General features: G+C 41.3%; 2 protein-coding genes across 7 annotated transcripts in view; one reads left to right on the forward strand and one right to left on the reverse strand.

The window, feature by feature from the left end:
* The first annotated feature begins 193 nt into the window (after window positions 1-193).
* LOC146681034 (signal transducer and activator of transcription 1-alpha/beta-like) lies at window positions 194-21,375 on the forward strand. 5 transcript variants are annotated; one of them, XM_085448068.1, is made up of 25 exons: window positions 194-313; window positions 3,490-3,620; window positions 4,372-4,516; window positions 4,602-4,697; window positions 6,294-6,380; window positions 6,467-6,545; window positions 6,923-7,014; window positions 7,193-7,344; window positions 7,793-7,951; window positions 8,057-8,149; window positions 8,564-8,623; window positions 8,713-8,733; window positions 8,830-8,920; window positions 9,048-9,089; window positions 9,755-9,844; window positions 9,941-10,039; window positions 10,132-10,267; window positions 10,577-10,632; window positions 13,432-13,529; window positions 13,618-13,757; window positions 14,003-14,191; window positions 14,277-14,352; window positions 14,433-14,529; window positions 16,659-16,709; window positions 17,647-21,375. In XM_085448068.1, exons 2-25 carry the CDS (start codon window positions 3,493-3,495, stop codon window positions 17,677-17,679), a joined length of 2,310 nt encoding a protein of 769 aa, XP_085304194.1. In that variant the 5' UTR covers window positions 194-313; window positions 3,490-3,492; the 3' UTR covers window positions 17,680-21,375. The 5 variants fall into 5 exon arrangements, with proteins under 5 accessions (XP_085304194.1, XP_085304196.1, XP_085304195.1 ...); XM_085448070.1 differs by having other exon boundaries at window positions 13,435-13,529; XM_085448069.1 differs by having other exon boundaries at window positions 3,493-3,620.
* The window catches only part of LOC146681035 (glutaminase kidney isoform, mitochondrial-like), a 32,933-nt gene continuing 29,716 nt past the window's right edge, over window positions 20,454-23,670 (reverse strand). For both annotated transcript variants that reach the window (XM_085448075.1, XM_085448074.1), the window contains exons 16-18: window positions 23,213-23,289; window positions 23,072-23,135; window positions 20,454-22,906 (exon numbers count right to left, since the gene is read on the reverse strand). In XM_085448075.1, coding sequence (XP_085304201.1) covers window positions 22,762-22,906; window positions 23,072-23,135; window positions 23,213-23,289 — 286 coding nt within the window. In that variant the 3' untranslated portion in view covers window positions 20,454-22,761. The remainder of the gene's footprint in view (window positions 22,907-23,071; window positions 23,136-23,212; window positions 23,290-23,670) is intronic.

A 23,670-nucleotide genomic window follows, 5' to 3' on the forward strand; every position in this document is an offset into this window, starting at 1 on the left:
AATGACAAAATACATCTTGACTCTTGATGTTATGCTTACAGGGGCAGCTTTAAACAAAAAAACTCCTGTGTATTTTTTTTTCAGGCATGCTTGGTAGCTGTCAACAACAGCCGTTTTTCCCTCTTTGTGATTGGCTGTCTCGTGGAAAAGGGCGGGGGCTTGTCGTAAATGGTGTGCGGTGATTGGCTGTTCCGTAAAGTAAGCTGCGCCACTGGAGTAGAAAAAAGGTAGGAGAGCTGTTAGGGACTCAAGCGTTTTCGGAAACACAACTTACTTCCCGTGGAAGCTTGTTCACGTTACCTTTACATTAAAGGTAAGTTACATGACTTACATGTTCAAAAGGTGACGTTGTTTTATATTAATCGCATCTGTGACCCTTTTACACAGCAAGCCGTGCTAGGAGAGCACTTAAACTTGCTAATCGGTAATGCTTAAAAAAAACGACTCCTGCAAACACTTGATGGCAGTTTACGGGATATAAGCGTTCCTCTGTGTATGTGTTAATATTTGTGTATCTGTCCGTAGCCGTTATTTAAATCAAATCTTAACTTTTTACACGCTTACGTCCATACCTCCAACCATTAGGGGTCCGAAACGTAAATAATTACCTGTCAACCCCGTGTAAAAGTCGGGATCTTAGTCGATGTGTAACACCAGATAAATTATTGTATATGCCGATCTCTCAGGTGAGGCACCAACATATAGATAATCTATTGAGTCTTGTATTGTTAGACGTTAAAATAAGGGGCTCTGCTTGAATCTTAAAAAAGACACATTACCGATTAGAGTTTGGCTGAGGAGAGCTGGAAAGGACCACAGGGCTGCCTTAAGTGACTTGGGGAGCCAGAAAGATTAAAAATTAAAGCTGTGAAATGGATTTATTGGCTATGATCGTCTCATGAATGTGGAATTAGGTCATATATATATAGATACACATACGTTTAAATACTCTTAATGATATATTTTTTAACTGATGCTGGAGGCAGAGTCGCATTTGTGGGGAAATTGAAACCTAAGCTGACCTTAGACGCCTCCTACATTCAGGTTTAGCCACTTGGAACAAGATAAATACAGATAAGATTGCGTTTGATTTAAAAAAAACAAAACAACAAAATGTTAATTTGTCTCTTCTTTAGCTGTCAAACAATCCTGTTTTACAATATGGGAATTAATCTGTGCAGCTAATTACAGTTTGAGCTTCAGTGTCTATGAAATCCAGCTACTTTTAACAGAAATCAGTGTTGGATGTTCCTTTACATCATCACACACATCTTTCTTTGTTTTTACTTTCTGATCTTAAGTCAGAGCACAACTGAGCCAGGAAGGAGGCGGGTGGCAGCCCGCGACAATCCTCGAGTCAGCACTTATCATTTCACAATTTCTCACACTGTAAACAAGCAGCTGGTTTTCTGTAGTGAGAAAAATGTTTTGGAGCTTCCTGACCTTTGTCTTCTGTCCACAGTGATGCAAGGAGAGTCAGAAATAAAAAAATATTTTCAATTAGATCTTCAAATTGTTGAATTATCCTCATATATTTATGGATTTAAGATGAGTTCTTAGAAAACCAAGCTCAGAACAAATGACTAAAAAATGTTTCCTTTATTTATTCAGGATTATTATACACTTCTACACTGTATATAAACTTTAACTAAGTATCCACGTCTAGCGAATTCTCAAAAAGCGTAAAGTCCCTTTAAAGGGTTTTTTAAAAAGTCTCAGATTTCTGCCACTTTTATCTCACAGCCTCATGATAATAGATTCTGTATGTTTTTATTAACTGTTGTGTGTCTACAGCGGAAGACTGCAGACAGAAATGTGACATACATGTCGATAAATTTACAAACATGATTTGCTTTTGTGGGCGTTTAATAACCCAGCTAGGGTTTTCTTCAGTCTTTGATGACACACCAGTGAAAAAGTATATAAAATCAGACTTTTTCTGCTTATTTCCAGCTCCATATTTTCACTCCTGGACTCTGCTAGAGTAGCTTTGCATGATTCCCAGATTAGAATAATAATAATAATAATAATATTATATGGCGGCGATCGTGGCTCAAGAGTTGGGAGTTCGCCTTGTAATCGGAAGGTTGCCGGTTTGAGCCCCAGCTTGGGCAGTCTCGGTCGTTGTGTCCTTGGGCAAGACACTTCACCCGTTACCTACTGGTGGTGGTCAGAGGGCCCGGTGGCGCCAGTGTCCGGCAGCCTCACCTCTGTCAGTGCGCCCCAGGGTGGCTACAATGTAGCTTGCCATCACCAGCGTGTGAATGTGTGTGTGAATGGGTGGATGACAGGTTGTGTAAAGTGCTTTGGGGTTCTTAGGGACTAGAAAAGCGCTATACAAATACAGGCCATTTACCATTTTTATTTATCTCATACTTGGTCTCCAGTTCATTCTCTGTCTAAGCTGTTTTAGCTCCTTCACTTTTAAGCTGACTTTAAGCAGCTCTGATTGGCTGCCCCTCACTATCAAGACTTTTGTTGCACATGTTAGAAATATGTGCCCTCCATGACATCATAAAGATCAAAGAGTAGGAAAAGGAATTTTTGAAACTGAGTATTTAGAGCAGTCTGAGGCTAGAGCGATTACTCGCACATACACTGTCCTCATTATTTGAGGCTCTGGTGCATGAACATCCACCACGAAACAGGATATGTATGACAGAAAAAATGCTTTAACATTTCTTATCTGTGAAACTAAAATGGTGAATAATCTTGCCTGATGCTCGGTAGAAAAGCCTGTATATATGTAGCCACCTTTTGTGCTTTTTAGGAAAATGATGAAGCTGAGCAATTTGGCCATCACCTACCTGTTGTTTTGAAACTGAGTGGCACTGATTACCTCTTATTTCTGACACTAACACAGATAAAAAGCAATAAAATTAAGTTCATGTTTAATTAGCAAGATGTGAAAATACAGATTTTAGTGAAAAAACGCACCAAGAGAGTTTATTTTATTGGCATCGCTGAGCAGGGGAAGTATGGGCTCAAAATGTGGTCATAAATATTTTGTACTTGTAAAAAAGATTTGTATGTGTAAAAAAAAAAAAATTTGTGCATGCGTAAAAAAGATTTGTGTGTGTAAAAAAGATTTGTGTGTGGACTTAGCCCAAAAAAACCCCTGCAAGTTACAAGTATGAATTTTGACCCTATTTTTCTTCCTTTAAGCTGATTGGTCAACGTCATGTCAATCACAAATTCTGATTGGATTGTTACATTTGTGATTGACATGACATTCACCAATCAGATGAAAGGAAGAAAAATAGGGTCAAAATTCGTAGTTGTAACTTGCAGGTTTTTTTTGGCTAAGTCCACACACAAATCTTTTTTACAAGTACAAAATATTTATGACCACATTTTGAGCCCATAGGGAAGAGGCTATCTCACTGCTGGTCATTAGTAAGAATGCAGCTTTTAGACTCTCCCGTCTTTTGCGTAGACTGTGCCACATCGTGCAAAAAATGTCCTGACAGAGCTGCTTTCATTCACCAGAAGATGGCGCAGTGGGGCCAGCTTCAGATGCTGGACAGCAAGTACCTGGAGCAGGTGGATCAGCTGTACGATGACTCGTTCCCCATGGACATCCGTCAGTACCTGAGCAAGTGGATCGAAAGCATCGACTGGTAAGAAGTCCGAATAAAGGGCAGCGTCTTTTTTTTTTTTTTTTTTTGGCAAACGTTTCTCATCGACTCGTTTGAACCATTAAAAAGTTGTTTTTATTGTAATACCTGTACTGATTTACCTGAATTTTTTTTATCTGGCATATCCCCTCCATACAATAAAAAGAGGAATAACTAACACTAAAACAAGAAAATCAAAGGTTGCAAAGTAAATCAAAGCAAAGGTTAAACTGGATGTCCTGATGGAAAAGAAAACTGTAGGTGCATTTGTATCGACATCGTAGACCAAACAGAAGCGAGCTCACACTTGTGGACGTGGATCTGGATCTATGGTCCTGCACTGGAAAACAACAGGGTCACCAAGGATATGGAAAGCTTCATGACATTGTATCCACAATGCAGGGATATCTTTGCGCATATTGAGAGTTTTGGTTCAGCTGCAAAAATTTAATTACATGTGGGGGAAAAAGTCCTCACAGCCCATAAAATCCTGGTTGTAAAAGTGCAGAAATACCTGTCCTTCATCATCATTTCAGCATCTGTTCATTAACTGTTCCATTGCTAGATTTTTATCAGACCAAAGCAAAAGTGTTTGAGCTAATGAGACTGATAATCATGGACTTCTCAATATTTGGATAAAGGTTTTGTTGAAGCACAGCATTAGCTGAAAACCAATTTGTAACCCTTTCAAGGTTAACCCCAAACTGAGCGTCTTCTGTTCATGCTACTCAAAGACTTACTGTGGTCTCCTCAGGGACACGGTGGCCATGCAGGACTCTCTGGCCACGGTTCGTTTCCACGACCTTCTCGCTCAGCTGGACGACCAACACAGCCGCTTCGCTCTGGAGAACAACTTCCTGCTGCAGCACAACATTCGCAAGATCAAGAGGAACTTGCAGGTCCGACCCTGGATTCGAAATACTTCTGTGTGAGGCAGGTTAAATTCCTTTATGTAACTAAAAGTACGAGCGGTTCTCTCTCCAGGATCGCTTCCAGGAAGATCCCGTCCACATGGCCATGATCATCTCCAGAAACCTGAAGGAGGAGCTGAAGATACTGGAGATTGCAAAGAGCACAGAGGTAAAAGCTGCAGCTCGGTTTCGTTGTTAGAACATAACTATGACAGCAGAATAACACCCGACAGATCTAAATCCTTCCGTTAATCAGACTCTGGCTTTAAATACACATTTACTTTTAGGCTCACACATCTGGGGTTTAAATTATAGACGAGTGTTCAGGATTCAAACAGCTTATAGGTGGATTACAGCCAGCTTCTGGTGCAGGTAGACCATCGTAAATCCTACCAGATGCAACTTAAAGCAAGAGAAAAGATGCTTTCAAGACAAAAATAGCTGAACAAATGATAAGAATTGTATTACTTTTCCAACTTAATGGCTGCTTGAATGCTCCAAAATCATGCTGATGCATGGTGCGTACACGTCTGCATGCTCTATGAATCAAAGCCCAATATGCACACAGGGACTGAGTTCTCATTCTTCAAAATGAAAAACCAACAGAAACAACCTCAGAATCAGCTTTTTTCTTATGTACTATAACTTTAGTGCATTAAATAAAGCTGTAAAAACCATTTCACCTTCATGCTGTTTATATTCTCTTACTCTCACAGAGTAAAAAAATAAATCATCCTTTTTTTGTTTTTTTTCCCAGTAATTTTTCATCTGCATGTTATCTTTCCACTCAAACACAGAAATTTCTATTTCACAGCCACAAGCCGTAATCAGAAGATTAAAGCAACCTTCTACTAGATCTAAAAGATAGAAAGAATTGGAAAGGATCTACTTCATTACACCCCTTATACCTATTTTTTTTTTTCATGTATAAAACTGCAACGCTTGTGGGATAAATTACTTTTAATTTAAAAGGAAATACCATCTGTCCATCCATCTATCTTCTTCCGCTTATCCGGAGCCAGGTCACGGGGGCAGCAGCCCAAGCAGAGATGCCCAGGCCTCCCTCTCCCAAGCCATCCCCACCAACCTCCTCCACTTATCTGGAGGAACACCAAGGCATGCCAGCTGTGTCCTGGGTCTGCCCTGGGGCCTCTCCCGGTGGGACATGCCTGGAAAAGGAAATACTTGCCTGTGATATCCTCATTGATCCCAGAGTGATGTTTTTGGCCCTGATGAGAAACTGGCTAAAATTTGCTCCTCTGCAGACAGATCAGTGGACAAAACTATGACCCAAGTGAAACGTCTACAAGTCAGAACACTTGTCAAATACCTGAAAAGTCTGAACACCTTAAAACTACAGCAAGTGTTCCTTCTTTATTTAGCATGTTTTGCGATTCTGTTTTCTTCCCTCTTCTTTGTTTTTACTTTTAAATGCCTTATCTAGAAATCTGATTAAACATGAGGGTAGCAGCACGGGTTTCTGTTCATCTACACCACATACATTAAGATTGATGCAGTTTTGCTATCAAAACTACGATATACTCTGTGATAATGATGCTTAATGTTAGCTAAGGAGAGCGGATTTTGTCTTAAGATTGAGACACTTGGAGTGGGTGTAATCTTGATCTGATTTCGTTGTTTAGCAGAACTTTAACATCTATGTCTAAATTAATACCTGAATTCAGTTTCACTTTTCAAGGTACCGAAGAGTCTAAACCTGTTTCTGTTTCAGAGACGTTAAAATGTGTGACCTCTGTTTCGGTAGGATGAGACTGATGGGGCAGTGTCGGCCATGGTGGTGGAGAAACAGAAGCTGGACAACAAAGTGAAAGAGATGAAGCACATAGTCCAGGTAAAACTATTACGCAGCGTGTAGGTCCCAGCTCGAGGTTGGCCCGGCTCTGCTGGAAAATCTCTAACGGGCTCTTTGACTATCAGGTGGTGGATCAGAACATTAAGAACGTAGAAGACCTGCAGGACGAGTATGACTTCAAAGTCAACACACTGAAGAACAGAGGTGAGGAAATCGTCCAGGCTCAGCTGTAGAGCCAAACCCCAAAATGTGATTGCAGTGATTTGGATGGCTGAGGAAGTACTTTTGGTAATACAGTGAAGATCAACATGTCAAGGGGCAATTTGAGTTATGGAGGCAGAGAAATAATTTCAGAGAGCTGACGGAGTTTTGAGGTTTTGAGCTAAAGCGCACTTGTTGCCAAATGCGGTGATCTGATCTTAAAAAATTGGAACAAAGTAGCTCGTGTTGGTAAAATTACAGAGTGAAAGGCCTTTTCCAAACTGACATATATTAAATGCTCTTAAAAGTTCATTTAAAATTCAATCTATGTTGCTTCCAAGTTTTAATTGTGTGCATTTTTTTTCCTTCTTCCTCCACAGAGAATGAAATGAACGGCATGACGGTGAAGGACCTGGAGAAGGAGAAGATGACAGTCGGGAGGATGTGCTTTGAGCTGAAAGCCAAGCGTCAGGTGACGAGAAACACGACTAACATATAATCCCTTTGAGGTCACTGGGCTGTAACAATAAAGTCATTTTGATCTTATAAACTTTTTCTTTCTGAGGAGTTTTAAACGCCATAACAGGACATTTGATGTGACTGATGCGATGGACTCTTGGGTGTGGGTTTTTTTGTTTTGATTTTTTTAGGACGCTGTGCTCGGGCTGAACGAGCTGCTGAACGTCACTCAGGCCCTGCTGGCAGAGTTGATCTCCGAGGAGCTGCCCGACTGGAAGCAGCGTCAGAAGATCGCCTGCATCGGTGGCCCGCCCAACGCCTGCGTGGACCAGCTGCAGAACTGGTGAGCCGCCCTCTCCATCCCATCTCTTCCTCTTTAATCGCCTCTTTCTTCACTTCCTCTTCTGCTTAGCCATCAATCTTAGTGTCTTTTTCATTCTTCCACCTATATTTAATATTTCCCTCACCTTCCTCATCGTAATTTTTCCATCAGTTTTTTTTCATCAGTTCATTTTGATTAAACACCTGCGAGGATGTGAACCTGTTTGAGAAGAAAGGTTAAAGGGGTTTAATAAGATGTTAAAATAGTTTGATAAAAGACGTAACATGGTAGATAAACAGATGAAAGTGGTCACTAAACGATATGGAAAAATCCTAAATGGAGGAGATAAATGACTGAAAGTAAATGGAGAACCAAAAGTAATCCAGGGTCCAGTTCATGAACAGTTCTTCGGTCGACTGGGTGCTTCATCTGGTGTGTTATCTGATCTTCTGTCCTCGCCCTCCTGCAGGTTCACGGCAGTAGCGGAGAGTCTGCAGCAGGTCCGTCAGCACCTGAAGAAGCTGCAGGAGCTGGAGCAGAAGTTCACTTATGAGAACGACCCCATCACATTGAAGAAGGCTTACTTGGAAGGCCGAGCTCTGGAGCTCCTCAAAAACCTGCTGTCCAAGTATGAAACCCTTCACTCTTTATTGTTATCATTATTATTATTATCATTATTATTGCTGAGTGTTGTTATTATTGGCTGTTAACCTGGATTCTGATCTGTGTGAAGCTCTCTAGTTGTAGAGAGGCAGCCTTGCATGCCCACCCACCCACAGAGACCACTGGTGTTGAAAACAGGCGTCCAGTTTACGGTGAAACTTCGGTAAGAAGTTAAATGTGAAGTGTTTACGTGTCTTTCTGCCCTGACCACTAAATCATTTTTACATTTATATAAGTTATATAATAATTCATATAATTTCTCATTTATATAATTTCTAAAAAAATAAATAAAACAGAACCAGTTTATTACCACTCTTGGTCCTGTCATGCTTGGTATTGATCCAATACTGATACCAACATTGGTATCCATACTATCTATACATCCCTGAGCCTGGCTCTGCTGGAGGGTTCTTCCTGTTAAGAGAGAGTTCTTCATCCCACAAAATAAATAAAATAAGAATTTTTCCTTCTTTGTTTTGTACCCAAATGAAATGAAAACGCAGAAATTGCGTCAGGTGATGTTTATCTGTTGGTGAGCGTCAGCTTCCTGTTTCAGTCTCGTTTCCTTTCGGTTCAGGTTTCTGGTGAAACTGCAAGAGTTTAACTACCAGCTCAAAGTCAAGGCCCTGTTTGATAAGTAAGCAAATTCTCACCTTTGCTTTTGCCGCTTTGAATCATCATGCTGCATGTTTCCAAATATGTAACACTTTTTTTTTTTCTCCTCAGGGATGTTACAGAGAAGAAAGGGTACGTCTGAAATGTATTCATACACATTGAAATATATAACGTGTTATTCAGTAACGCAGCTGATTAATAGCTTTCCATTGATCATCTTTGAATCAGGTTCAGGAGGTTTAACATTTTGGGGACAAACACCAAAGTCATGAACATGGAGGAGTCCAACGGCAGTCTGGCAGCAGAGTTCAGACATTTGGTAAAATCAGTGTCTTAGTATTAAACCCACAGTATTCCCTTCCACTGGTTATATATTGTTTTTATTATTTAGGGAGATTTCTTAGACACCCTAATAGTGATGCCTTTCCAACTTAATCTCCATACAGCAACTCAAAGAACAGAAAGGACCTGGAAACAGAACAAATGACGTAAGAGCCTTTAAAACTTTATTCCATATAATACACAAACCTGCTCTGTGTGTTTGAGACTGCAGGTCACATACTGGCTGTTTTACAGTCATCATAGAGGCCTTCAATATGCAACAGACTCGTCTACCTGGATGTTTTTTCTTCCTCTTCTTTAGCTGTAGGAGCGCGCCCTCCTTCTCTGCGCTTATTCTCTTGTGTGGTGGAATATAACCATTAAATTAGTAATTCTGTCCAGGCCGAATGTCACATGAAAATCACCGTTTCAGCTTCCCACGGCATGTTAGTGCGAAAGCTTCAAAATAAAAGTTCTTTAGAAAAAACTGAAGGGATTTTATAGAACTAACAGTGGCCTAAAAAATCATTTTATATGTAATGCACACTAGAAAAAGAAAAGAATTCATTGTCCCGCATTACAGCTTACATAGCTATATGAGGAACCTTGTTCTACTTTATATGTAACCTCTGTAAATGTGACGTAAGGACAGATATGGACACATAGTTTGTTTTGTTGGAGAAAGATTGTAAACTACATTTGATGTGGTTTTACGTGTAGATTGGTGATGTGGAGTGAAGTTTAGTTACAGGAACGTTGCATGCTTCCTGCAGAGGCTTGGGGAAGGGTGTTGTGTGTTTTGGGTAAGCTGAGTGTGTCTCTGGGTGTTCAGGGTCCTCTGATCGTCACCGAGGAGCTCCACTCGCTCAGCTTTGAGTCGGAGCTGCAGCTCAACCAGTCCGGACTCGACATCAAACTTGAGGTGAGACCCGCCCTTTGTTCATGCTCAGAATTAAACTGGAGTTGATAGAGGAGATTAAACCCTGCTGCTTCCTCCTGTCGTTTTATTTATTTCTAGGCCATTTCTCTGCCCGTGGTCGTCATCTCCAACGTCTGCCAGCTACCCAGCGGCTGGGCCTCCATCCTCTGGTACAACATGCTGACCACGGAGCCCAAAGTGAGAACACGCTTTGATTTCAGTCCGCTCCTAGCACCTCCACGTACCCTCGCTTTTGTCTCTTACCAATCTCCAACTGTCATATTTTCCAGAACCTGAAGTTCTTCCTCTCCCCTCCTGCGGCGAAGTGGTCTCAGCTCTCCGAGGTGCTCAGCTGGCAGTTCTCCTCCGTCACCAAGCGAGGCCTGAACCAGGAGCAGCTCAACATGCTCGCTGATAAACTGCTCGGTGAGACGCACAAAAATAACATGTGGTAATGTTTTAAGAAAATTCAAGGCCACTAAATATCTTTTAAAGTCTCTGTTTTATTCATAACAGGCTTAAACCTTAACTATAACTAAAGATCTTAACCCTCAATCTGTCGTTTCTTTACTACTGATGAAATATAAGACGATCTGAGGCTCAGAAAGCTGCAGACCAAAACGAATGGCTCAAAGTCAACAAATGGCCGACTGTCACTGCTGTGCTAATAAACTTCTACCTGCAGCACACATGAATAACCTGCAGATGTTTGTACCTGGTTGTTTTTCTGTGAAGGAACCAAAGCTCAGAGGAACCCGGAGGGACTCATCCCCTGGACCAAGTTCTGCAAGGTGAGCCATAGTCTGATAAGCCTCATTTATCCAGCTGATAATGATTTCATTTATATTCAAAACCAGGAGACTCAGAGGGCAACGTAACAATCACAAAGGTTAAAACTTTAAAAAAAAATGCAATTATGCAGGTGTTGATGTAAATAGTTACAAATAAAAACAAAGTCCGTAAAGACTGTTTGATACACTGTACTGCCAAAAGTACTCACTCGCCTGCCTTCACACACACACATCAACTTGAGTGACGTCCCATTCTTAATCCATAAGGTTTGATATGATGTTGGCCCTTTGCAGCTATAACAGCTTCAGCTCTTCTGGGAAGGCTTTCCATAGGTTTAGGAGTGTTTTGAGGAATTTTTTACCATTCTTCCAGAAGCACATTTGTGAGGTCAAACTGTTGATTTGAGGACAGGACTCTGTGCAGGCCAGTCAAGTTCTTCCACACCAAGCTCACTCATCGATGTCTTCATTGACTTTACTCTGTGCACTGGTGAACAGTCATGTTGTACCAGGAAGGGACCATCCGCAAACTGTTCAAAGCTGAGAACATGATATTGTCCAACATGTCTTGATATGCTGAACCCTCTATGTTCCTTTCACTGGAACTAAGGGCCTGAGCCCAACTCCTGAAAAACAACCCACATCATAATAACCGCTCCAACAAACTTTACACTTTGCACAATGCAGTCAGACAAGTACCGTCTAGACCAGGGGTCAGCAACCTTTAACACCCAAAGAGCCATTTGGACCCGGTTTCCACGCAAAGGAAAACACTGCGAGCCACAAATACTTTTTGACATCTAAAATGAAGATAACACTGTATGTATTGTTTTTTACCTTTATGCTTTGTGTGAACAACTAAGGTGTGTTGCTTATGAAATCCATGAAGTGCTACAGAGAAAATTACATTTTATTTATGTAATGAACACATTTTGAACTCTTAAAGAAATATAACCAAAGGAAAACGATCCATGTAGCAAAGAAAAACTGTTGTGTGCCACCCTTATATCGCCTTTGGGCTTTTGGAGCGTAGCAGAGCCTTGACCTGAATTTTAAAAAATAATTGGAAAAAAGCACTACGCTACTATGCAACGGGGCGATTGTGGCTCAAGAGTTGCCGGTTCGAGCCCCGACTCCGACAATCTCGGTCGTGGTGTCCTTGGGCAAGACACTTCACCCGTTGCCTACTGGTGGTGGTCAGAGGGCGCCAGTGTCCGGCAGCCTCGCCTCTGTCAGTGCGCTGTGGCTACAATGTAGCTGCCATCACCAGTGTGTGAATGTGTGGATGACTGAATGTAGTGTAAAGCACTTTGGGGTCCTTAGGGACTAGTAAAGCGCTATATAAATGCAGGCTATTTACTAAAAAATGAAAAATAAATATTTGCATAAATATTTATTTATTTACTTATATTTATTTTACCTGGTAAATGTGTGTGGCGGGGCGTGGTCTGCAGTGCCGCTGCATGTGAGGAGGCGGACGCACCTGAGCGGCACCCGCAATCACGCCTCGCCGCCTTAACGTCTGTGCTCTCTATGCTGTTGTGTTGGTGTGTGTCGGGCTGTGAGCTGAAAAGCTACAGCCGGCTGTATACGTACAGCAACCGTGTGTGAAAAGTGGTCAATAAAGAGATGCTGAAAAGCATGTTCATGGAAATATCGTCAGGTCTGCCGTGGTATGTTTACAATGGAACTTCTGCTGCTGAACCTCTGCGCACAGTGAAGTGACTTTCATCTTTGCGCGGGACTGTAAGCGGTCATCTGTGAGGCGTGAGCGGTGTTTGTTTTTAACATAGTTCACGGTGGAGCTGCTGACATAATGTGGATCTGAAGATCCATAATTGGCCTACCAGGGGTTGAAAGTCTCGGGAAATGCACGGCGTTTCGGCGGGTATACCGGCTTCCGCGAGTGTGACGCTATTTTGAGCGACGAAAAATAATAAAATATAATTTTATTTTTATATTTCAATATCACAATAATCTTCCAATTTAGAACTACAAGTTTAAAAAGAACTAACACAAAAAATACACTTCAGCTAAATACTTGTCATTTATTTTCCCAAACCACGCGGAGCCGCAGTATAAGGACTGCGTCTACACCAGGTTGCCGACCCCTGGTCTAGACTGAAAACTGTGATTCTTCGCTCCAGAGAACACGTTTCCACTGCTCTAGAGTCCAGTGGTGGAGTGCTTTACACCACTGCATCTGACGCTTTACATTGGCAGTCTTTGGTGATTGACTTTGGAGAAAGTCTGCATCCCACAGCTGACTGGAATATTTAGTAGTAAGGAAATTTCATGCCTGGACTTGTTGCACAGGTGGCATCCTGTCACGATACCATGCTGGATTCATTCAGTCATTCATTCACTGAGCTCCTCAGAGCGACCCAAATGTTTGTAGAAACAGTCTGCATGCACAGGTGGTGGATTTTATCCAGTCGTGGCCATGGAAATGACTGGAACACCCGAATTTTAAGATTTGGATGGCTGAGTGAATACTTTTGGCAACATAGTGTATTTATATCAGTGTCTTCATCTATATCCATCTAACAAGTGGGTATCTTTGTCATCAGCTTCTTTTCTATTGGCCCTAAGTTTACTCCCAAATAAAGCTTTTAAAGATTGTTTTAATGTTGAGTATAACTGACGCTTGAGCCACGTTCCCATGGCTGCAGCCTCCTCAGGCAGCTTGCTCCAAAGCCTTGACTCTGGAGCAGCTGCCTCGTGATCTGAGCCAACAAATATTCGCCTGTAATCACTTCTATTCATCGTGCACTGAACCAGACTTTGTGATTCGTCCAGCAGCAGAGCGCAAACGAGAAGGCGTTCCCTTTCTGGTTGTGGATTGAAGGTATCCTGGACCTGATCAAAAGACACCTGCTGTCCCTCTGGAACGATGGGTGAGTGGCGCTCTAGTGAAGCTGCGAGAGTCCGTGGGGGGAGAATTTAAGCGGTAAACATGAGTTTGTTTGTTTTCTCCTCCTGCAGCTGCATCATGGGATTCATCAGTAAGGAGAGGGAGAAGGCTCTGCTGACTGACAAGTGTCCGGGCACCTTCCTGCTCAGGTTCAGCGAGAGCAGCCGAGAGGGAGCCATCACCTTCACCTGGATCGAACACGACGTCCACGGTAATAAAGTCACTTCATTTGACCTTCATTTACACTTTCAACAACACAAAACTTGAAATTTTGAAGGTTTTCATGATTAAACGTCTCTAAAGATGTGGCTGACGAGACATTTTTATTTTGGGAGATTTCTCTACGACTTCAAATCAAACCACATGAACCAATAGCCTTGATGTCCTGTGCAAGAAGTAAGTTTGAAGGAGGTTTAGTCCTCAGATTTAATCTCTTTGGTCTCTTTTTCCACGCAGACAAGCCGGTCTTCCACTCCGTGGAGCCGTACACGAAGAAGGAGCTTTCCGCCGTCTCGCTCCCCGACATCATCCGCACCTACAAGGTAATGGCAGCGGAAAACATCCCAGAGAACCCGCTTCGCTTCCTCTACCCCAACATACCCAAAGACAAGGCCTTTGGGAAGTACTACCCCAAACCATCAGAGGGTAAGAGCTGCTGTTACGTTTGGTTTTTGCCCATAAATACTCTGATACTCTGCAGACCTTCATCCAAGCTTCATTTACCTTCCAGCTGCTGAACCGATGGAGTTTGAGGACACGGACAAGACTGGCTACATGAAGACGGAGCTCATTTCGGTTTCAGAAGTGTAAGCAGAGAGAAACAAACGCATCACGACTAAAGAGAAAGACTTAACGTGTAATCATGGTTTGTGTCCGTGTGGTTCAGACATCCGTCCAGGCTACAGGACAACATGATGCCGATGTCTCCGGACGACTACAAGGCTCTGGAGCAGTACGTGAGCCCCAGAGACATTGACGCTGTGGTGAGTCAGCACTGTTTAAACTATAAATTTGGTATTAGCCGAGCAGTAGTAAAACTTCAAAAAAGTACAACGCAAACCAGAAATGAAGGCTGTTCACCTTCAAAGTAAAAGTTGCAATCTTTGTAACCTAGGGTGCTTGGGAAATAAAAGCGTCTGGACTTCTTTGTTTCCTTTAACCTCCTAGGACCCGAACTCTTCCAAAGCATGCATTTTTAATTTCTTTTTGATATTTGGGCATATTGGGGCCCGATGAATGTAAAAACAAAGAATTACCAGATTTTTTTTTTTTACCTTTTGTTTTTAAGAAAAATAAGAGCCACATATGAGGATATTCGTTTAAAATTTTGACAGAACAGTAGCAGTATAATGTCCTCGTAGGTGTATATCAGGCCCTTGTAGAGCAAAATTGAGTATTTTGGTCTAAATAACCCAAAATGTGATGTCCACATATGTGGACACCAGGTCCTAGGAGGTTAAGATGTTTCACCTCCTATCCAAGAAGCTTCTTCAGTTCTAATTGATCCTCTATCGAATCACAAAGTCCAAGGTGTGAAAATGGTGTGGGTCACAATCAGCCAAGGTGTCGGGTGTACGCCTTGTGAAGCCCAGCCCCACCCTATCATGTGATTTACTGAGGTCAGATGGCCCAGGGTGTGAGTGGGCGTTAAGGTGTCTGGATCTCAAAACTGGCGTATAGATGGCAGACAGTTGGCGTTGTAAACCATCGCCTCTGTTCAAAGACAGTCGTTCACAGTGGACATAGATGGCGTCTTTCACTCTCTTTTTCAAACCATCTGTCCTCTCTGTCCAAAATGTGAACATTGGCATCCTTAAAAGAGCGACCTTTGTCCTTTAGATGCAGATGAACAGCTGAGTCTTGTCCCGTGGAGGAAGTTCTTCTATGTTGTGCCATGCGTTTATGAAGTGGCTTTAAGTCCAGATGCTTTTCTTTCCAAGCTCTTTAGACTATGATGACCTGGATGACTAAGAACCTTCACAGACACTCTTTGTCACCCTTTGCCAGAGCTTTTATTTTGAAGGCAAACGATCTTGAGCAGTTGGGCAATGTCTGTAGACAAGTCCAACTGCTCACAAGGAGGTCTTTGCCAATCGGATGGGCAATACGCATTTTTCCCTAGCAACAGGTGGTTGTCAGGGACCAAATTGTCAGTACGTTTAACTGAGGCTTTAGCAATTATTTTCCCACCAACTATCACAATTCATTTCTCTCTCACAACTGGTCTGTAAGCGTGTGTGAGTGGAACTTTATTTGCTCGATCCTACATCATCACAATGACAAAATGGCGGACAAGTTAATATCACATGCTTATTGGTCATGTGTCCTCAAATCCTCAGTTTTACCCATCATCACTTGAAGTTGCTGGTTGTCATTGACTCTCTTGTCACCACCTTGCTGCTCTCTGTGTGGATGGCCCTTTCAGCACCACCTTGTGGCAGTATGCAGATTGCAGCGGGCAAGCAGGAGCCCGAGGATTTGGACTGATTCTGGTTCATCTTCACTTTCATTGTTTCCATTCGTGTGTGTGTGTGTGTGTGTGTGTGTGTGTGTGTACTTACTTTTTGGTGAACGAGGTCGCCACAAAACCGAGAGGTCCTGTCAGCAAGACCATCAAGTTTGGTGCAACCAGGAGGGTGAACCTGAAGATCAAACCTCCTAAAACATGTTACTGTTGTCTTCTGTCTATGCAAAGATGCAAATTAATGGAAATTTGCTCTGCATGCTCTGCATGGGGACAATTGTCCAAAACCCATCAGCAGTGATTCCCCTCACTTGGCCATCAGTTAGAAATGATGAAGGAGCTTATTGATGGCGTCTGAAAGCAGCTGGCGCTGAATCCTTACACTCTGATGTCATTTAGAGATGAAAAGAGAGAAATTTTGAGTAATCTTTGTCTCTTTTTTTAAAAACATGGCAGTATAAATGACCTTCTGCCCCTGGAGAAACAGTTTTTGTTTTGTTTTTCCTCTTGGCACTGCATGATGTCATTGAAAAGGGACTTCCTTTTATGGACACCAGTTTCTAGTGTTGGGACAGGCTCCAGCCCCCCTTTACTGCATCAGCTGTTCCTGTTGTCTATCCCTCTACAATGTTTCTGTCTGTCTTCTAGGTCTGCTTTCAGGCCAACAATCTGCTGGATCTCGAAGACTTTGACCATCAGGTAGATGCAGCTTCAGCGTTGCGCTGCTGTGTGTTAAAGTTTAGTCGGTGTAGCTTTGACACACCTGCTGCATGTTGCCATACTAATGTTTAAACTCCCTCAAGTGTTTAGTACATCATCCTCACTTGTGTGGGCCGCCCAGGTAGATTAAGTTTATTTCCTTTTTTTTTTTTCTTCTTTAAAAGAAAATCCATCTGACAGGACAACACGGTCCATGATTTGGACAGCCCTCCTCGTTCTTATTTTCAAAGTTTAGGGTCCAGCATGATTTTGGAAGGGTTTCTAAAGATTTTAACATTTATTTGGCAGTTTAGCAGTCAAGACTTGATCGGAAGGCGAGAGGGTGCAAGGAAAGATGAAGCAAAGGATTGCTGGTCGACCAAACCCAAGCTTTCAGCTATAAGGCATGCGTGCCTGCTAACCAGTAAACTAAACTGCACCACTGGTTTTTAGACTGGCTTCTGACATGCCAATTTCTGATATGACTTTGAACTGGTTTCTGACCCTTTTTTTGACATGAGTTTTGACTGTTTTCATTTTTATTTGAGTCGGTAGCTGCGCTTGGTCTCAGTATTGTATTTTTTCACGTAATCCAGTCTGCCTCTGTGATGTTGAGCTCTGTACTGTGTGATTTAGACCACTGGCTACAGGACACATTGTTCTTCATGTAGCTGAGAATATTTCCCAGATGTATTTTGGCCTAAATTGTCTCAATTTTGTTGAAATGAGAACATTGATAATAAAAGCATGAAGCTCTTCTTCCTTGCTAACCCTGTTACCCTGTAACTGCCAGCACGTTTTGTGTTTTTCTGTTTTCTCTGTAATATTGTAGGTTCTTTACCTTACAATATAAAGCGCCTTGAGGGAACTGTTGTTGTGATTTGGAATTATATTAAAAATAAAAAAATTAAATCAAATTTTACTTATTTCTTTTCAGATGAGTGCAGCAGACTTTCGAGATGGAAACTGAAGGGAAGTCGTATTCCTTTGACCTTCATTCTTCTCCTTGTACTGTACTTTTCACCAGAGGTCATCAGGTTATGTACTCGACTCTTAGATTCCTGTATGATTTTGACAGCACGGTCACCTTTCAGAAACAGGAGAAAATTTTCTCCTTTTTATTTGTATATAGTGTTTCTTTTTGATTAACTGTGAACTTTAAAGCCCTCAGTATCCTCTGCTGTAAAACTGTAGCATTTAAAACGTTTCTGCTTGCTTCATGAGAAATGATCATCATAAATGACTGTTTGGATTCATTTTATCAGTATAATAAATGCTTGTATTAAAATGAGTCAGTCATGCTTTGTTTTTAAGGTATAAAAACCTACTCTTTCACTCACCCCCTCCCTGATCCTGTTGTGAGGTTTCTTCCTGTTTAAAGGGAGTTCTTCTTCCCCACCATCGCATCATTTGATGGTTAGGGTTCTTTCAGTAATACTGTCTGATCTTTACCTTTATAATAAAAAGCATTAAAACAACAGTTGCTATAAAATTATATAAAAAGTATAAAATTAAGTTAACCTCCTAGCACCTAGCGTCCACATGTGGACATCACATTCTGGGTTTTTGCTCTACAGGGGCCTGATATCCACTTACGAGGACGTTATGCTGCCACTGTTCTATCAAAATTTAAAACAAATGTCCTCTTATGTGGATCTCATTTTTGTCAGAAACAAAAATCAGGTTAAAAAAATAAATAAAAAATTCTGCTAATTGTTTGTTTTTTACATTCTTCAGGTCCCAATCAGCCCAAAGAGCAAAGAGAAATCAAAAAGGCATGCCATGAAAGAGTTCGGGTCTTCGGAGGTTAAACTGAACTAACACACTGTTAAGGTTACAGGTTTCACACTGATATTTTTCTGCTGCTTCTAAACTGGGCCAAGTAACATCAGTATAACGATTGATACATGTACTGTCAACAGAGCAACTGATTTTACAAAGATGAGAGTTTAAACAATGCAGACCAAAAACACAGATGCTGCAGTGTGAGAGGAAAAGCATTGTGAGGTAACATACTATTCAAAGGATGTTCTTCAAAAGTTTTGGCCAGTAAGGCTGGAAAAGATCTAATACATTAATAAAGTTTAGACTTTGTGAAGGCAGGAAGTGAGTTGAGACTCACAGCTCTATCACTGAGATGCAGGAGAATCTGAATTATTTCAATAAATTCATTTAAAAAAAAAAAAGGATGGTTTTCAATTTTTAGTCTTTCAGCTGCTTCGGCGCTATGTACAGTAGCGCTCAGAGTAAAGAAAATAAAAACAGAATTCAAATACGCTTAGTCTACCTGCAAAGTACAAACAGATATCCTCTTTTAGGGTCATACAGTCCCAGTCAAAAGTTTAAGACTCGAAAAATGGCAGAAAAAATCATATTTTGCATGGTTGGATCTTAACAAGGTTCCAGGTAGAGCTTCAATATGCAACAAGAAGAAATGGAGTGAGACTAAACATTTTTTAATTGGTCTTAAACTTTTGTTTAGTAATGTTTAAAGAACAATAACTGTTGAACTGTTTACAGCCAACAGGTGGAAAAAAGTCAGAGCAAAATTGTGTTTTAGAAAACAAATTTCACAACACAAAGACTTTAGACCTTCCTGGCGTTGACACACAGAGGTCAGAGGGATCTTCCAGGAGTGGCGATGCTGGTCATTTAATTTCAAACCTGTTGCTCTGGAGTGAGTTACTGTATCTAGATAAGATGAAATCCTGACTACTGGCCTCAGGTGTCTGCCACCATGTTTCAAACTGGTTTTAAAATCTATTTCTTCCATTATTCTGAACTGGTTCTAGACTGGGACAGTTGCTGTGAATTTAAAGATCAAAGTTTAGTCTAGTTGTACACAAAAATGTTTCCTACAAGCTAAATATTCTCCAGCCCAAAGTCAAGAGTGCTGCGGCTGACTTAAAAACCAAAGAAATCTCATGGGGCCCATCCAATCTTAACCTTCACTCTAACCAAAATACATCACTTTTACTTTCTCTTGTATTTCACTGAAAATTGTATTTAAAAACAAACCACACATAAAATACTAAAACTACTCAGTCATAAGTGTTACCAGGTGAGACATGAGTAATATCACCAACAACTACCATACTGCCTGTAAATACATTTATATAAATATGTTACTGTACATACTCGAGTAATGCCAAAAGTTGAAGTCTTTGAATATCAGGAAAATAAATCTGTTTGATCAAATACAAACAGGTGAAGTTTTATATTTTAAGACCTACTGCTCTCTTATTTAATTTCAGCCAGTTAAACGTCAGTTTTATATCATCACATTAAAGGTACTTTTTTCTTTTCTTTACACATTTACAGAGTTTTAGCACTTTTTGTTGTCTTCGGTCATTCGCAGTGTTTGCCGGTTATTCCGAGCTTTCACTGGCTGTGGGTTCAACCTCGGGCCTGTCAGTGACTTTTAGAGGCTTGAAAAGTGAAGCACAAAAGGGTTGATCTGCTTTTCATCTGACCAAGCCTTCACCTGCTGTGAAAGGAAGTAAAAAGCCTACTCACTGAGTTATCAAGGAAAAGAAATACGGAAATCCTCTTGACGTTTTCCCTTTTTTTTTTTTAGGTGGAATAAAGAAAAAAGCGTGTGGTAGCTCTTGTATCGCCTGAGCCATCTTTTCAGACGAGAGAAGAGATATTAAAACGTGACGATGGAGATGGTCGTGGGTTTAACCAGCATCATGGCGGTGAAGGAACCTCCTAAATCATTCATATAAAACTCAAACAGCCAGCTGGTTTTTCTATGTTTTTATTCTGTGAATAAATATCTGGGCCGCCTGCATTTGCTCAGTGAGCTGCAGCAGCTTTACATACACATGAAGAAGAAACAGAACGACACCAAACACGTTACATTCAGAATACTTTGGACTTGGATTTGGATCAGTTCACCTCATCCTACAATCACGTCATCTTATTGCTACTAGTGTCAAAAATATTGGTGTTTTGTGCTTCCTTTAAGTTCCTTTTTTAATTTGAAATGTAAACTGGATGAACTGATCCAAACCCGAGGAAAAAACAAAAACTGTTTGTGGATTTTCTAAGTTGTGGATTACATTACAGACTGTCTGGTTCAGTTTGTTTGCTCAAAAAGAAGTAAAAACAGTCAAGCGTGCTTCAGACACACAAAAACACATCTGCTTTTCAAGTATGACTGCTCCTCCAAAATAAAAGCCTTTAAATTTGAACAGCAGAAAATGAGAGGATCAACAAAGGAAGCAGTTCACTGGTTGTTAAACGAATGCTGGATGTTTTTAATTCCAACTTTAACTAGCTTAAAATGCAGGATTAATTAAGATGTAGATCCGAGGACTTACATGTGGAATTTTCACGTCTACAGCAGGAAAGAAAAAAATAAAGTACTCAAGCAGTTTCTTTTAATTCTCCATTTAAATAACACTGCATTTAAATGTTGTTTGGGGGGATTTTACAATTTGTGCCTAGAAACTACAGAGGCTGTCGTCAGACACTGGTAGAATTACCAATAAAGTTTTAAAAAGAAGTTCAATGAGGAGAAAGATTAAGAACCATCTATAAGATATATAGATGATTTATGAAGTCAAAAGAAAAGTAAGGTTGCTCTGTGTTATCTTAATCCTAGAGAACGTACAGGTTGCTAGGGAAACATGCGTATTCATTTTAAGGTCGATTACAAAGACTAGTGTAGCAAAAACCTCGCTTTAGTGGCTAACAGGCTGCTGCATTTGTGCAGTTTGTATGGAAGACTCCAACTTGTCTGACACTTGCCAACTGCTCACTGAGTGGTAGAGAAATTATGAAGACTGAGAACAGACCTCTGCAGACCGGTCGGCATCTTCGATGCCAACAACAGGCGATCACAGCAACCTGCTGACTATCAGAGCAACACAGTCTTTGCAACCAATTTCAACTCAGCGACAAGTCTCTAGGTCTCTATTAGCGAGACCTTAAAATGTTTAAACTGATTAAAATGTGACGCTTTCTGTTTTCAAACAAGGCCACTAAAGGATTTGTGATAATAACTAGAATAGTAAGAGTAGTAGTAGCAACTTTCACAGTACTCCTTAGTTACTTTAAAGCAACTCACAGGGACCAATCAACTCACTGTTTATGCCACATACTGAAATACACTAGACAGACTTTCAAAATAAAAGTATTGAAATATCTCCATTGCTGAGTGCATCCATTTTCTGCTGTGACTTCTTTAAACTAAGACAAAGTGTAAGAAAAACATTTTCTTGCATGTTTACAGTCATTCACTCTCCCTGCAGGAGCCCTGGCAGTGTCGCGTCTGATATGCAGAAACGCTTTCAATGGTCAGGAGACGAAGTAGGAACTGAACTTTGGCTGGCTTGCTAAAGTAAATAAAAGAAAAGAAGGGTGAAAATTCCAGTTTTAGTGGAAAAACAACAACAATAAAAACAAAAAACCCTTTAACTCATCTGTCGCCACATTAAAAAACTGCTTACGAAAAAAAATAAGAAGAAGAATTTTATGGTTCAAATACTATCCAAAAGTTTGACTGAAACACACACTGTCATCAAATCTGAACCCATCACCACACGAGACCGATCGACTACACATTTTTACACCTATTTACAGAGACTCGCCGTCCTCGGTTAATATACACAAACACTACAGTAATGTACAGTTTATCTTACATCGATTATCACAAACGCACATCAAAAAGTGTTTGGGGGGGAGGAGTTACATTCCATAACAAAGGTTTTATACTGCTGCTGCTTCCTGTTGCTGATGTTCAGAATAAAAAGAACCGTCAACGTAAAAGCTGAAACACGGAAAATAAGAGTACTTCCACACTCAGAGTACACACACGCGATACAAAAACCCAACGACACCTAAAGAGAACATGATGACGAGCATTTACACTCGGAGGGAGGCGGCTGCTGCGCTAACAGATACTGTAAAGGTTTGTTTTCAGTTATTTCAGCGATGAGTCTACTTGCGATCTTTCCAGTTTTTTGTCTAAAGCACCGCCTGATCTCTTCCCCTCGCCGGCGGAGGCAAGCGCCCGGCCTCACACGCCTGAGCAGCGCATTCTCCATCACAGCAGCCCGTCCAGGTTCTCTTCGTTCTTCTTGGCCGTGCTGCCTTCCTGATGGGTGTACTGATTGTGGTAATCGCGGAGGATGGTGACGACGTCATGGTGGCCGAAGTGCACGGCCTCATCCATCGGCGTGTTCCCCCACCTGCACCAGACACGAAGAACTTTAAACACAAATCCACCTCGTTTCATTTAACACATCTGGCTCAAAGAAATTCCCTCCATCTCCATCTATCTAGATAAGGTTTTTTTTTTTTTTTTACATGTATTTATTAAAAAGATAACTAAAGTAAAGTGTGGTCTCGGTTACCTGTCTTTGGGAACTGGGTTGACCTTGCAGGCCTCCAGCAGGAAGCGGACCACCTCAGCATGTCCTGAAACACACAAACATCGGGTCAGCTGACCGAACAGAGTAATTGCCATGACGACAACCTGACTGTACGCATTTCACCTTCAGCGGCGGCCACGTGCAGCGCTGTCCTCGAGTCGTAGTCCCTCTGCTCCATGTCCATGGAGGACAGCGCAAACCTGCACAAAGACAGAACAGCCAAGCAGGAAGGAAGGAGTGAGAGCCATGTGGAAACAACCAGACTAATTTGGACTTGGTTCAATCATGTGGGTTTCTTTAAGTTTCAAGCTCTTTGCGATGGTGCTGAAGGTAAATTACCTAAAGACTAGAAGTGATGTTTGCAGACTAAACTGGGGGGGAAAGCCATCTAGTGGCTGACATCTTCATATCAGACCTCTACCTCCTTTTCCTTGGTGGACATGCTGCACCTCAGCTGTTCAGAAGAGACTCAAAACAGGCAAAGATGTCTTTCCCTTTTTGCAAACTCCCTGATTTTGGCTTCCCACAACTGCATGACTATTACTGACTGATATTTAAAATGCAGGCTCTGCCAATGAAAA

This window comes from Copadichromis virginalis, linkage group LG23 (assembly GCF_057382275.1).
Source record: "Copadichromis virginalis isolate Kocher_CV1m ecotype Utaka linkage group LG23, C_Virginalis_male_GT1.1, whole genome shotgun sequence".
Lineage (NCBI taxonomy): Eukaryota > Metazoa > Chordata > Actinopteri > Cichliformes > Cichlidae > Copadichromis > Copadichromis virginalis.